At 61.1% G+C, this 15,013-nt stretch overlaps 1 protein-coding gene and 1 long non-coding RNA gene across 2 annotated transcripts; both read left to right on the forward strand.

Moving 5' to 3' along the window:
* Positions 1-1,085: 1,085 nt before the first annotated feature.
* Positions 1,086-4,326, forward strand: LOC148161633 (testis-specific Y-encoded protein 1-like). The gene is made up of 3 exons (XM_088020681.1): positions 1,086-1,412; positions 1,544-1,758; positions 1,860-4,326. Exon 3 carries the CDS (start codon positions 2,930-2,932, stop codon positions 3,533-3,535), a length of 606 nt encoding a protein of 201 aa, XP_087876807.1. The 5' UTR covers positions 1,086-1,412; positions 1,544-1,758; positions 1,860-2,929; the 3' UTR covers positions 3,536-4,326.
* Positions 4,327-5,274: 948 nt separating this feature from the next.
* On the forward strand, positions 5,275-6,427 carry LOC148161634 (uncharacterized). Its single transcript, XR_015767437.1, has 3 exons — positions 5,275-5,398; positions 5,500-5,591; positions 6,299-6,427. It is a non-coding gene; the product is annotated as an uncharacterized LOC148161634 (long non-coding RNA).
* Positions 6,428-15,013: the final 8,586 nt, after the last annotated feature.

Raw genomic sequence — 15,013 nt, forward strand, 5'->3', positions numbered from 1 at the left:
TGTACTTTAGGGGGATGCCTTATTTCAGGCTAGGAGCTTGACTTAGCGGAATCACGGACACGCCTCCTTTCGGCCGGCCGGACCCTCCTTAGCAGAGAGCCCCGGCTGCCAGCTCCATTCCACGCCCAGCCCCCCCCTCCGAGCCACGGGCTCACCCTCCCACTCCTGCACCTTCTGTCTGGTGAAAATTTTCTGAGTCATTGGTGCCGAACATGGCCTGCACGTTATACTACTTTTTTCTCTGAACATATCGAACCTATCACATACTGCCTTCTGGCCTCCATGCATCCGAAGGGGAGGCTGGCTCTTCCTCTCCCTGAGGATCCCCAGTGTGTGGTGAGTCAGTCCCACCTCTGTAGACTGCCGAGAGATGTGTCTTTGCCCAGTGACCTGGGCGTCTCTTCGGCGCGTGTCTTCCGCTAGGCGCACATAGTGCTCCTTGGATGGGCAGAGTCAGGGTTGTCGGGCAACTTCCAAACCCTGTCACGTTAGGTCTTCGTGGAACTGCTACGTGAGTAAATCTGCCCCACCTCTCTCTGACGTTCCCGAGTCGTACATGTCAGTCGTGGGCATGAGGGTTTCCCGCAGACCTCTGTGGAGCCCTTCACTTCATTTCTTTGAGGTTTAACTCTCCACCGAACCCCGCATGACCGAGTGGGATCTGTCTGAAGGTCCACGGGTGCTTTCAGATCTCCTCTTGACGTCCAAGAGGGAATGTTGCTGTCAGCCTGTGGGCTTGGCAATGTACAGAATTCAGCCTCCGTCCAGACTCCGCCCGTCCTCGCTCCCTCTCTCCCTCCCCCGCCCACCCTGTCCCCAGGCCTGCCTCCTCCTCTGCCCTCCTCTCTCCCTCGCATCCCCACCTCTCCCTCTCTGTTCCTCTCCCTCTGTCCACCCTCCCTCTTCCTCTCCTTCTCCGCGCCGCTCCCGCTCTTCCCCCGCTCCCTGTCCGGCCCCCCGCCCCGCAGTCTTCTCGATCTCCATGATGCGTTGTTTTGGGTGCACTATTTACTCAGGACGCTCCTCTAGTGTCGTGGGCATGTATACAAGACCAAATTCAGTTTGGACTGTAGCAGTAAACCCACAGACTGGGTTGAGTCAGGGACAGTCTCAGATAATTGTGCTTCTCCCCTGCAGACGGCCGGGCGTTGTCATCCCTGCAAAGTCCCTGGTTTGCGTTGACCAGTAGAGTTTGAAACGCTGACGCCCTACCATCCAGAACCCTGCACGTCACCCCAAGCGTGTTCCTCCTGCCTCCTTCGGTTCAAAACCACCCCTCCCGTCACGGGCGGCCCGACACATTCCTCTTCTGTACCTGAGGCCCTCCCACGATACGACACCAACGCCTCATCCTTGCCGTCACCCACTGGGCCTTCCTGGCACCCAAGGCGCCCTACATCCTCCATATTCCGGTACGCCTCCCTGCAGGGACCGGCATGGAGTGCGGGAGTGTCGAGAATGGCCTTGTGGGTAGCTGAGAATGGGCAGGGTGTGCCGCCAATGCTCACTTTGCCATCCCCTCCCCGACTGGCACTCCACTCAGGGACAGACAGACCAAGGAAGAACTTGCAGCAGAGCTGGGGCAGCCAAGACAGCCACAGCTCTTCAGCAAGGCGGATTAAAGCTGTCTCCGTGGACCATTATGCTGGAGATCGGACATCCCTGGCAGTTATGGTGAGGCGGGAAGAAAGACCCAGGAAAAGGGAACGCGGAGGTCAGACAAGGAGGGAGAAAGCAAAGAGGAAGGGCCAGGCAGAGGTAAGTACGGTGGGAACCAATCCTACCAGTGGCTTTGACGAAAGAACACCCCCAGAGTTACCGTTTTTTCTTTCTTGAGATTTTATTTATTCATTTTACAGAGATGAGACACAGCGAGAGAAGAAACACAAGCAGGGGGAGTGGGAGAGGGAGAAGCAAGCTCCCCGCTGAGCACGGAGCCCTATGCGGGGCTCCATCCCAGGACCCTGGGATCATGACCTGAGCCAAACGCAGAAGCTTAAAGACTGAGCCACCCAGGCCCCCGGCAGAGTTACTCTTTAGGCTACCTGGCCCGCCCATTAGCATGCCATAGAGTCCCAATCCCGGAACTGACTGGGGCTGTGCCAGTGGTTGTGTGAGCACGGAGGTGGCCTCGGACCTTGGCTCCTTGCTCATGCCAGGCCAATGATCTGTGTGCGGTTCCTCTCTTTCTAGGAGAGGCGGGTCGTTGGGGCGGGGACGAGCCTGCGTGCTGGATCCTCCTGGGCCGCCTCCTGGCTCCCTCCCGCACCGGGCGGCGAAAGGGGTGGAAGCCTTGTGGACAGCCATGTGGCAGTGGTTGGAGCACCAGCTAATGAGTGCAGGGCTTCCCCCGGTGTGACTAAGAAGGGGCCGGGTGAGGTTCCCGGGCGGCGGGGGCCACCCTATTGAGCGGCTGGCTGTGAATTTCCCGGTGCCAGCAGCGTGTTCCCAGTGGAACGGATGAGAGTGTGAACACGAGGTTTGTGGTACGAGGGAACTCCCGGGAATGGCCTGGTAGGTGTCAGCGAAGAAAATGCCACGGTCCAGGCCCGGACGCCACCCCTGAGGAGATGAAGCAGAGGGCGGGCTCCCGGGAGGGGCGGGGCGGGGCTGGTTGCGGCCACGCCCACCGCCGTGCCGCTGGTTGGACCACGCGGGCGGCTCAGCATCCTGGGCGTGAGGGGTTGAGGGGGGTGGTAACATCCCGCCAAGGGCACATGCGTGCCGGGGGCGCCACCCCCACGCCACCCAGACGCCGCGAGTCCCCAGGCTTTTGTGCGCATGCGTCCGCCAGGCCCCCATTCTCCGGTAGGAGCCCGCCTCGAAGCGTGGGCGCCAGAGCTTCAACTGCTCGGCGGTTGCCGGCGCCGCGTGCTCGCCCCCCCAGCTCCTACCTTCCGCGGCTGTCGCGGTTGGGGTCCAAGGCCCCATGGAGAGCGAGGCGCCGTCCGGGGACGACGGGGCTGCTCCGGAATCCTTGACCAGCTTAGTCCGCGGAGGGGCCGGTGACGACTCGGGGGCCGGTGGGGAGGCAGGCGCCCGGGCCGAGGCGGGGGCGCCGCAGGCCCTAGGCTGGGGGGGCATAGTGGTAGAGGCTGCGCTGGAGGCTGAAAACCGGCAGCGCAGAGGCGAGGCCGCCCCGGGGGAGGAGTTGGTGTTGGTGGCGGAGGATATCATGGCGGTGATGGAGGTCGTGGCCGTGGAAGACGGGGAGGTGACTCAAGCAGAACAGGACGAGGAGCTGCAGGAGCTGCCGCAGGAAGAGCCAGCCGGGGCCCCGCTGGCCGCGCTGGAGGTTGTGCAGTTAGCGCTCAGCTCTCTGGATGCCCAAGCTACCAGGGCCTACGTGCGGCACAAGCTCAGGGTGAATCAGAAGCGGAGTTCTCACCTGGCTCGCCGGAGGGCCATCATCCAGTGCATCCCTGGCTTCTGGGCCCAGGCCGTATCCTTCCTCCGGCTGGTGGGGTTTGGCTGCTGTGCAGGAGCACCGGGGGGAGGGCAGCAGCAGAACCACGGCCACGGCCATGGGCGCTGAGGGGAAGGGTTCCAACCCCCTTCCCCGGGTGGGAGTGGGCCCACGGTCCCGATAATGCACAGCAGAAGGAGGCGGATCGGGGCGCGCGTGAGAACGCAGGGGCTAAGACCTGTCCAGACCGTGTGTGATCAGAAGCTGCAGGCGGAAGCTTTGGGGCTGCAGCTCTCCCAGCAGGCTTGCGGGGTTCAGGGAACACGGGTCAACAGCCTTCGACAAGTAGTGTAGCCCAAATCCCACTTGGCTCAGAAAACCTATTGGAAGGAAACCGTTGTTGGGACATGGGGCAAACGGGGAGGCTGCCCGAACCCCTTCCCTGTCCTTCAGACCCTGCGTGGTTTTCCAAAGAGTTCAGGGCAGACCCACCATCTCGTCCGCACGCGGGTTGCCAAGCCAGTCAGTGGGCCGCCTCGCTTCGGCAGACCGCGTAACCTCAGACACGGCGCAGCGGCGGTGCTGCAAACCTGTCTCCACCAGCCCCACACAGCCAGGCCGAGGCCCCAGGCTCAGGCGCCTACATGCACCTTTCCTCCCTGCCAGGCTCTCCCCCTCTGTGTCCTCGCTCGCCCCCTCGCTCTGTCCTCTGTGCCCTCCCCCTGTGTCCGTTCCTCCCGGTGTGGGGTCTCTGTGTCCCTGTCTCTCTTTTGCTTTCCCTCCCGCCCCCATCTACTCCTTTCCCTCCCTCACTCGCTGACTCTGCCAGGACCAGCCTTTGGGCCGTGGGTGTGCAGCCGTGCTCCACGTGAGCCGAGCGGCCCCCTCCTGGGCGCAGGAGGCCCCTCAAAGTTACCAGACCTCAGGCAAACACACAAGCAAAGAAGACGTGAGCGTGGGAGGGAGCACATCCAGGCATCCAAAGAAGTGACCGCCTGCAGGCCACACGCACAGGCCAGGGGCCCGTGGGAAGGGAGAGCATTCAGGCCCTTGGCCTTCCCCTGTTGTCGGGTGCCGGCAGCCTCTGAGGTGCTGGAATCCAAGGCACTCCCCAGGGTTGAGCAGGTGGGAAGATAGGGCAGGAGATGAGGACGTTGGGAGCCCGGCCGTGCCTGGTGATTCTGCACATGCACTGTCCGGGTCTCTTGCTCTCAGCCGGCAAGGGCTGGGTCGCTCCTGGCTCTCGTACCGTAGCAAGGGCTGCCGAGACTCCTTGACCCAAAGCAGATCCTGAATCACCCCAAGATATCAGCCGTGACGGGTGACCAGGGCAGAGACGTGCTCAGCTTCATGACCAAGTTGGAGGTCAGTCCTGGGAGACGGAGGCTGGGGGAGGTCCGGTGGGAGTGGGCTTTGAGCAGGAATGGGCCCGGCATAGTGGTTAGGAGCGGCAGCCAGGCAAGCAGCCCCGGATACGTAGAGGACACGTTCCCACGTGCCCTCCTCTTCCTCCGGCGGGGTAGGTGGAGGAATTGTGCCGTCCTAAGTACCGCTGCAGGTTGATGTTTTTCTTTGAGAACAACCCCTACTTCCAGAACAAAGTGATCATTAAGGAGTATCACCTTAGCATTGCCGGTAAGAGTGGGCTTGAGCTTCGAGGGTGCTGGGGTCGGGCAGGGGGCCCTTGGGAGCGGAAGGGGAGGTAGGCGGGGGGGGGGCCCGGGGGGGGGCAGGGCCGGGACCCTGCCTGGGAGGGAGAGAGGCGGGGAGGTTGAGAGGGAGAGAGGCCGAGAGGGATTGGTTGCTAGGCCGTTGAGAGGCTTTCCTAAATTTTCCATTCCTGCAGGATATCGGGCGTCTCATTCCACTCCAGTGCAGTGGTTCTGGGACAATGCACATGGAGCTGCCAGGCGCAGGCACGAAACCACCAGCCTTAACTTCTTCAACTGGTTGTGTGATCCCTGCTCCCCAGGGTCTGACGGCATCGCCGAGGTGGGGACTCTGCGGCCTTCGTCCGCCGGGGTGATGCCTGGGCCCCGGTGCTTGGGAACGGGGCCCGGGCTCCTTGCTCAGCTAGTCTGTTTCCCCACCAGGTCATCATCGAAGACCTGTGGTCCAATCCCCTGCAGTACTACCGGAGGCAGGAAGGCAGCCGAAGAGAATGAACTGAGAAGAGGGCCTGTCGGTGAGAAGCTGGGGGCGCTGGGTCCTGACTTGTGTGTGTGGCAGGTGCCGGGACACAGGCTGGTTGGCGGTGGGGACACTGAGGCCAGGGGAGCCTTGGCCCCAGCTCACCCAGAGAGCGGTTGGCAGGGTGAGAGGGGAACCTCGGGGAACTCAGGGTCCCCATCCAGGCAGGTGCGCCCATGCGGGCACGTTCAGGGACCCCAGGATGGCAGCTGGAATGTCCCAGGTCACTCTGGAGAAGGAAGACTTCTCCACCCCGTTTCTCTGAACCCTCACCTGTGCCCGTCGACCCCCTCTCAGGCCTTCTGCCGTTCGTTCATTTGGGGATGTCCTGTGTGTCTTTACGAGTGGGGCTGCCTCCTTCCATTCCCGCTCCTGTGCCCAGAATCCCAACTTCCCTCCGCGGTCCCGACCACCCCATGGCCTCGCACAGCCACACGGCCATTCTAGGGAATGGCACTGGGCCTTGAGCAGGAGGCTCGTGAGGCTCTAGCTGAGTTGGAAGAGGGATCCCACGAGGACAGAGGACACCCTCAACACCGCCTCGGCTATCCTTGGTATTATGCAATTTCACGAATCCCTGACGTGTGTGTGTGTGTGTGTGTGTGTGTGTGTGTGTGTGTGTGTCGTGTGCATGGCAGCTGTGTGGACGTGTGTGTGTGTGTGTGTGTGTGTGTGTGTGTGTGTGTGTCGTGTGCATGACAGCTGTGTGGACGTGTCCACTTCAGAGCATCAGAATCTTACCAACAAGAAATCGTCGAGGAGGCCACCACCGCTGTGAGAGATGTGTGGACGAATCTACGTGGTGCTCTGCCTGCACAGGTCACAGTTGTGAAAAGGACCACCAGTGCCCGCTCTGGAGAGTATCCAGCACCTATGTGGGGAAGGCGAGAGAGGCATAAACAAGTTAAGAAGTTCTTTGCGTCTGTGTGTGGGTTTGTATTGGAACCAGGATATGGGGAGGAGGCAGTCAGCCTAGTGGGACCCTCCACCCCATGGCCTGTGGGATTCCATGTGTGGCGGTGAAGTTCAACATGGGGGCAGGGCAGTGCAGGTCAGGGCTCGGCATGCGGACAGAGCACCCCCCATCCTAGGTAGGGTCTACGAGGACCTCGGACAAAGGCAGACCTCTCTTCATGGGAGCCTTGTCCTTTAGGGTAGGGCACACAGGCGGGGAAGGGTCCTGGCGAGCGGGACCCTCGTCGCCTGGTGGCTCCAGGCACCGCCTCATTGACACCGCTTGAGGAGCTTGGCCCAATAGCCTTGCTACCTGGAAGCGTGCCCCACATGCTGTGATCGGTTCCCATGCGTTCAACTGGTCAGGAGCACTGCAAAACCCACGTGTCCCGAGGAGAAGATGGAGGCATTTCCTTGTGCTCCCTGCAGACCCAAGCCCTCCTGCGCCGCACCACCTGCCCACAGGGGACAGTTCCAAGGACGTGTGACGGAAGGCAGGTTTGAGTGCTGGGCACTGTGGCTTTGTGAGTGGGTTGTGTGGGAGGGAGTTGAATGCCCACGTACACTTTCGGGTGTGTGTCAGCGCATGTGGGTTCGTGTATGTGTGCCTGTGCGTTCGGCCCCCTGAGCATGGCCCTTTCCCGGGGATCTTGTGTGTCTGTGCAGTGTGTGTGAGTTTGCATGCGCACGTGAGTGTGTGGCAAGGGTGCATGCCTGTGGTCCGAAGACCATGTGTCTTGGTGTGTTTCGAGAGTATGTGTTTGCAGGCGCATGGGTGTGTGTGTTTGGGAGGCCACGTGTGTGCATCAGTGTGTAGCGGCCCAGGGTGTTTATGTGCTGCATTTCCATGTTTGCATGCCCACGTATGTGTTAATGTGTGTGTCCAAGTGCGCATGCTTGTGTGCCATAGCACTTGTGAGTTGGTGTGTGTTGCGTGTTTCCACACAGATGGCTTGTCTGTTTGTGTGTGTGTGTCTGTGTGTGCGCGCGCGCGTGTGGGCCCACATGCACATACCTTTGTGCGGGCACCGTGTGTTTATATTTAATGGGAATGCGTGTTTGCATGCGACACATGGGTGTATGTGTGTGGCCAAGTGTGCGTTTCTGTGTGTCGGGGATGTTTTGTACCTCCATGTGTTGTGTGAGTGTGTGTATCTTTCATGTACACATCTGTGTGTGTTCCTGGCAAGTGTGCATGTCTGTGTACTGGAGACCAAATATTTTGGGTGTCTGTTTCCTGAGGGTGTCTTTGGCCATGCGTGGGTTGGTCTGTGTTTGGGCGGTCAATGTGCATGCCTGTGTGCGGGGACCGTGTGTGTGTTGCATGGTGTTTGTGTTTCCCAGTGCACGTGAACGTGTGTGTGCAGGCGAGTAGAAATTCGCCTGGCTGTCTGTGCTATTCCATGGGCATATTGCGTGTGTGTGTGTTTTCAGGCGTACCTGGGCGTGCGACTTTCACAGGGGTCCGTATGTATGGAAGCGTTCCAGAGACCTTCCGTGTGAGCGTTGAGTGTAAGTGTCATTGGTGGCACAAGGGTGTCTGTTGTGTGTGTATTTGCAGGCTTTGGGTGATTGTGTGTGTGTGAGTGTGTGTGTGTGTGCGCGCGCACGTGGGAGAGAGAGAGAGAGCGGTGCCGTCCGCATGGGTTTGTGTTTATGTGCGTGCATGCGGCCCTCTTCATTCCCGTGTGTCGAGCCCGGGAATGTGTGTGTGTGTGTGTGTGTGTGTCGTGTGCGTGTGTTTGCATGACCTCGTGAGTGTGTGTTGCATGTCTCTGTGTGTTTGCAGGCACGTGTGAGTATGAGGGTGTGTGGCCACTGGCCCATGCCTGTGTGTCGAGTCCGTATGCGTCTGTGTCGTGTGTCCAAGCATTTGCACGTGCACACGTGTGTATGAGAGTGTGTGTAGGCCCCGGTCAGCGAAGGAGAGGGCCTGTGGGATTGCTAGCTCTGCCGATGATGGAGAAAGGGGCAAGAGGCCGAGGGCAGCCACGTCCCTCCGGACACACAGGCCTCGTGTGCATTCCGTGGTTCTTCAGTGGTCCGTCTCCCGTGTCGATGCACAGACGCAAAGGGGCCAAGCCAAGGGGGGCGGGATGGGATTTGGCAGGCGGTTGTGAGGCACACCACCCATCTGTGCTGATTGAACACATGGTTCCAGGTGTGGGAATTAGCTAGGGGTTTCACCCTCTTCCCAGGCCACACACCTCTTGTGGTGTGGCCTCTCTCACCTTCCCTCCCCGGCAAGGGCTAGGCCAGACGTCTGTCATTGCACGAATGTCACACGGGAGTGGGAGTGGACGTGGACAGCATCCACATGACGGGCGAACGGATGCATACCACGGTCCGAAGACTGTGGGGGCGCATATTAAATCCAGTCTGGTGGAAATACGTGGAGACCCGGTCGGGGACTCTACCTGTATACACGTGCACGGTTCTCCTGACTGAGACGGGGGCAGGGGGGCGTGTAAGAAGCCCCTTTTGTCGGTGATGCCTGTAGAGACAGGCTGGCCTTGGCACCGACCAAAAGCCCCATGCCATTTTTCAGGCTTCAAACCACACTTGGGCATCTCTCACCTCATTTGTGGGCCAGCTCTGGGTATGTGATGGCCCAGCTTGCCGATCCACTCACGGTCTGACCCGGCTGGCCCAGAGCACGTAAGGCTAGGGAGGATGCGTTCCCCTCTGTAGGCCAGACGAGCTGGCAACCCCTTACCGGGGCATTCGTGCCTTTGGCAGCATGCAACATTAGACGCTCCGTCTGTGGGGTGGGGGGCCGGGCGTTCGTGCTGCCGGTCGCCTGGGTCCCGTCCTCAGCTGCTTGCCGCCTGGCTTTCCAATGAGTGGGCACTGAGTTCACTGTGCCGGCGGACAGCATCCACCTGCCGCCCTCTCCACAGGGTTGGGTCAGACTTCCTCTTCAGGGAGGGGCGTCTGGGTCACCTTTCCTGTATGCTCTTGGCCCCAGGAAAGGTATGTGTCCCTCTGTCCTCCCTTACAAACACACTCGTTCTCTGTGTGAGTGTGTGAGCTGTGTTTGTGTGTGCAGCCGGCTTGGCACCCTTTCGAGGGTTACCGGCGTGGCTGCCGGTCCCAGAGCGGGAGAGGGCTTTAATTTCCTGGGAGAGGAGCTGCTCCGAGATGCATCTGCATCTTCTGTCCGGAATTCTTTAGGTACCAGAGGCCGTGTGGCCACAGGGGTCAGAGAAATTGCGCCGGGAGACAGAGTCAGACAGGAGGCCGGCGAGGAGAGCGTGAGGAAAGGACAGTCGGACGGGTGGAGTGAATGCTCTTCGTCGCTTTCCTCCTGGCCAGCAGAGGGCATGCACGGGGACAAAATGTAGCGGCATATTTCCCGGAGGCGGCAGAGGGGTTCGGGGCCTCTGTGTCCTGGAAACGCACTATGAATACTCCAGGGTCTGGGCTGACCATTTCCACGCACACTGGAGCAGGCTTCCCGTGGTGCACACAGTATCCTGGGTCTTAGAGGAGTCTATTCGGGAAGGTTGAGGGACAGCCTCGCCTTGTCGGTACAAAATCCAGGCAGAGCACGCACCTGACGAGGCCGTGGGAGGCGCGGGCAGGGGGGGTGGGGTGGCGGTTGTGTTGGGGGGTGGCGTAGGGGTGGGAGGGGGGTTCGGTCGGGCTGGGAGCTCGAGGCCACCGCGGAGGAGGCACGCAGGCAGGCTCTCTGGCGGGCTGGCAGGCTCCGGTGGGATGAGGGGCGGGGCCGCCAGCGGGCACGCCCACCGCCCTGCCCAAGCTTAGAGCCAAGGGCCTGGCTGAGTCCTGGGCGTGCTTCCGGGACTCCATCCCGCCAAGGCCGCATGCGTGGCCCGGCCACATCTGCCTCTTGCACACCTCGCCCCAGGCCCTTGTGTGCATGGGTCCCATTGTCCAGAGGCCTCCGGGAGGAGACTGCTCTCGGTCGCCGTCCCTGGGTGCCAGAGCTGCGCTTGGGGAGGAACCTGAGGAGGCCTGTGCTCACAACTCCAGCCCTTCCCTCCGCAGCTGCCCCGGCGACGCAGGGTGCGAGGGAATCCCGGACCCGCCTCAGTCGGGAAAGGGGCCGGTCACGTGGCGGCTGTCCCCGGAGATAGAGGCCCCTGGGGCGCGCCGGGGGCGCTGAAGTCCCTCGGTGTGGGGATGGCGGGCATGGCTGTTCGGGAAGGGGAGGAGCGATGGGAGGGAGAGGGTGCCATCCTGGCGGTGGAGCTGGTCTTATGGTGGGTGCTGAACCTTGCCGTGTTGGAGGGCGAGGACGGAGACGGCGAGGAGGCCACGGAGGACCCGGAGGAGGTAGAGGAGGCAAGGGCAGTTTAGGAGTCGGAGGAGTAGAGAGAGAGGGGGACGGTGAGGAAGAGGAGGGTGAGGAGGAGGAGGAGGAGGAGGAGAGGCTGACAAGGCTGTGGAGGAAGAGGGCGAGGAGGCTGTAGAGGCTGAGCAGGAGCAGGGCGAGGAGGAGGAGGATGTGGACAGGGAGGAGGAGGAGGCTGAGCATGCTGAGAAGGAGGAGGCTGAGGTGGTTAAGCAGGAGCCAAGGGAGGAGGAGAAGCCCGAGGAAGAGGAGGAGGTGGAGGGGCCTGAAGAGGCTGAGGAAGAGGAGGGGGAGGAACAGGCTGAGGAGCAGGCTGTTGCGGAAGAGGCTGAGGTGGAGGAGGCTAAGGAGGAGCTTGTTGGAGAGGAGGTGGCTGAGGCAGAGGAGGCTGGGGAGTGCGAGGAGCCTGAGGAGGGAGAGGAGGCTGAAGGGGCTGAGGAGGAGGCTGAGCACGAGGACCAGAGGGAGGAGGGCCAGAAGGAGGAAGAAGGGGCTCAGGAGATGCAGGAGAAGCAGAAAGGGGAAGAACAGCCAGAGGGGCGGCGGGGTCCGATCCCGTCCTCGCTCGAGGCTCTAGAGGCCCTGCAGTCAGAGCTGGAGTGCGTTAAGAAACAAACCAGCAGGTCCTACTCCGGGCTCAGGCTCAGGTGTTGTCGGAGGCGGCAGCGTCCCCTGGAACACCAAAGCGCCCTTATGCGGTGCATCCCTGGCTTCTGGGCCAAGGCTGTAGCCTTGACGCTGTCATGGAGGGACCCCGATGTGGCCTGGCTAGAGCAAGAAGTACCGAAGGGAGGGGGCCGTTGAGTATCAATATACATCTGGAGGTGAACCCCCCACCCCCAGCCCCACCCCAACTCCCCGGGTTCCGGTGGCCACGCCCATGCCCTGGTGATCCGGACAGCCTGGACATCCCCGCCCTGGGTGGGGGTGGGGGCTGGGGGCCTCTGGCTGCCCTTGATGTCACACGAGGCTCTCGAAGTCCAGTGGAGGTGTAGGACCAGAGAGCCAGCTTTCAATTAGGCCTTAGGAGTCGCAGCAGGGCGTCTTCCCACAAAACAGGTCCAGCTTAAGCTCAGGTTCCCCTCGGGGTAACGTGGCAGGCGGAGGTTGTGAGTGCCCACCTGCTCAGCCTGAGGCAGGAAGGTGTGCTTGTCCGGAGATGAGCTGGTTGTGTCTGGCTGTCAGCAGAGGAGGATGAGCTGCGGAGGTGGGCCTGGGGCGGGAGGGGTTGTCTCTGAGGATTCTCAGCCCCCTGTGTGAGTGCTGAGACCTGCAGTATCCCGTGAGGGGACCCGGGGGCATTGAGGCAGTCCGTGTGGACGGAGTATGACCCGGGGGAGCAGAGGGGAAGCAGTGCCCAGCTGCTGTCCAGACTTGCACTGTAGTTCTAGCACTTTCATCTCCAGCCCTCGGAGGGTCCTTGACTTACAGCAGTTTGTGAAACACCCACAGATGTCAGCCGTGATCAGGAAGCAAGATCACGCCCTCCTTGGCTACATGACGGATTTGAAGGTCTGTACAGCCGCCTTAGCCGGGAGCGCGGGACGGGAGAGGGGAGCATGCCGAAGGGATCCATCCCCAAAGTCAGGACGGGGAGGTTCGGCTCGACAGAGGTTTCACCCCCGTCTCCCCCAATCTGCCACCCGGGAGGTGGAGGAGCTCAGGGTTCCCCACGATTGCCGCAAGGTCCTGCTCTTCTTTGGCCAGAACCCCTACTTCCAGAATATAGTCGTGTGAAGGAGTGTGTCCTCAGGGCTGTGGTTAAGAAGCCGCCGCCAGGATGGGCGGTCGCAGGTCCAGGAGGGAGGGCCAAACACGATTCCATACCCTCCACCTTCTCCCAAACTCGTCTTCCGGCAGGGTATGGGCCGTCACATTCCACTCCCATCCAGCGGCACCAGGATTATGAACAGGAGGCCTACAGTCGCAGGCACCACAACACCAGTCCTAACTTCTTCAACTGGTTCTCTGAGCACAGCTTTGCCGGGTCTAGCTGGATAGCTGAGGTGGGGCCCTGCGACAAACAGCGGGAAGGACCCCGCTGGGTTCGGCGGCAGCTTAGGATGGGCCTCTGAACCCTGCCCCGTTTCCCCTGCCGGATCATCATGGACGACCTGTGGCCCAACCCCTGCAGTACTACGTGAGGAAGAAGGCCCCAGGAGAGGGAACCGAGAGGAGGACAGGTGAGGTGCTCGGGGTGTGGGTGCCAAATTGTGCACCATGGTGCCCGTGGGACCTGGCTCCACCAATGGAGACACTGAGGCTCTGAGGAACTCTCCGCCGCAGGGACCCTGAGTCCAAAGGGCATCACCGTGCGACAGGAAGACTGGATAAGTGCATTGCCAAACGGCTTCTGCCTGGCGAAGCTTGAGGCAGGCGGGGCCAGGCAGCCTCCATGAGCCGAGCTGGAGAGTCAAAGCCAGCTGCACTTGTGGGAATTGTCATTCCGAGTCCATAAACCCCACCCACAGCTCTCCTAACACCGCCTTACACGTGGGCCCACCGGAGCTACCTCCCGCCACGCTTGGCACAGATGTCTGGGTATCCAGGCACCAAGGCTCACCCCGCCGCCCCGTCACCTGTCTGTGTGGGTCTGGACACCACAGTTGACCCCTTCATTTCCATAGGCAGCTCCATTCCCCCCGCCCCCAGCCGCGCCGAGTGCACTGGCCAGCGTGCACAAATTAGTTGAATACGTGGGTGGAGGAAAGGTAAGGCGATCACAGTCAGCAGCAGGGAGTGGCATGGGAGAGTGACCGCGGATCCCGCAGAGGGCCTTCAAACCCTGAAGCAACCTATGGCCCGGAGAGTGTACCCAGGTGTCTCCTCCCTTGTGCCGGTGTGTATGTGTGTCTGTCTGCGTGTCCGTGTGTCTGTCCCTCCCAGGGAGCGTCATGAATTTGAGATGAATAGGAGGGAGCATCGCACTTGACCGAAGCCAGTCCACAAGCTTGAGGTGGAGCCGAAAGGTCTGGCCGGTCCATCTGCACGGGAAGTAACTGAAGTCCTGTGCCGGGGCGAAACATCGGCAGATTGAGGCGCCAGGAACCCTGGAAAAATATTAAAAGGTTGAAAAACAAAGTCAAATGTCCGTGTATGTGTGTGTGGGTGAGCGTGTGTGTGCCTGTGTGTGTGTGTGTGTGTGTGTGTGCGCGCGCGCGCCCGGGGTCGCTCGCGTGCGTGTGCTCCTCTTTGAGGCAGGGGTCGGGGGATTGCCTGAGCACATCGGCCTCGTGTGGGTATTTGACTTCTCTGCCTGGGCATCGCCAGCCCATGGAATGGCTTGGCCTGTATGCTTGCCCAGAGGGCTAGGGCACACACGCACGGGGACTGCATCCCAGGGGCCAGAGGTCCTTCCCTTGGGGTGCGGGGGCGCTGAGCAGGGAGAGGAAATGGGACCAAGGCCAGCTCCCTGGGGCTCATCTCTTCCCTGGGGAAATGAGGACGTTCAAGGAAAGGAGCGATGAGCCGGGGCCGACCGGGTGCAGGACCCACGTTCGCTGGATGGAGAAAACAGTCGTCCAGGGATGCTCCCTGGTGGGTGTCCTCAGACATCCACTGCACACGCCACGGGGGAGTCGGGGGAGAACCCAGGTTCATCACTCCGTTGAACCCAGCGCCGGTGCTCTTCATGCCTTGGAACGTGCACAGGCTCTTGCTGACACGGTTGGACTCTCAGGACCAGCCACAGTAATAGCGAGGGTGGGTCAGGGCATATGGAGGGACGGTGGGAGAGGCGACAGAGGGAGGTGGGAAGGTAGGAAGACGACATTCATTCAGGCGCCGGGCGAGGCTCTCGTTTGTGGGGAACACCGACACACACACACACACAGACACTCTCAGATGCACAAGCAGGTGCACAATCACACCCCCACACACTCATTCAGGCACTCCCACACACTGACACACACACTCACTCTCAGGCACCCCCCACATACACACTCCTTCCGTCACTCACCGCCCCTGACAAACGCCCACTCAGTCCTCACGCAGGCACACTCTCACTCACTGACGCATCCAAAGGCTTCTTCACTCACATGTCTTGACACTCACACACTGACGCACGCATGCTTCCCCAGGATCCTAGCCCCCTATTTCCCTAAGGCCAGGGTGCAGAGAGAGGGGAGGGACAGGGTTTCACGGTT

The sequence above is a fragment of the Eumetopias jubatus genome, unplaced genomic scaffold (assembly GCF_037043125.1).
Source record: "Eumetopias jubatus isolate StellerSeaLion01/CBP00866 unplaced genomic scaffold, mEumJub1_p1.0 scaffold_105, whole genome shotgun sequence".
NCBI lineage: Eukaryota > Metazoa > Chordata > Mammalia > Carnivora > Otariidae > Eumetopias > Eumetopias jubatus.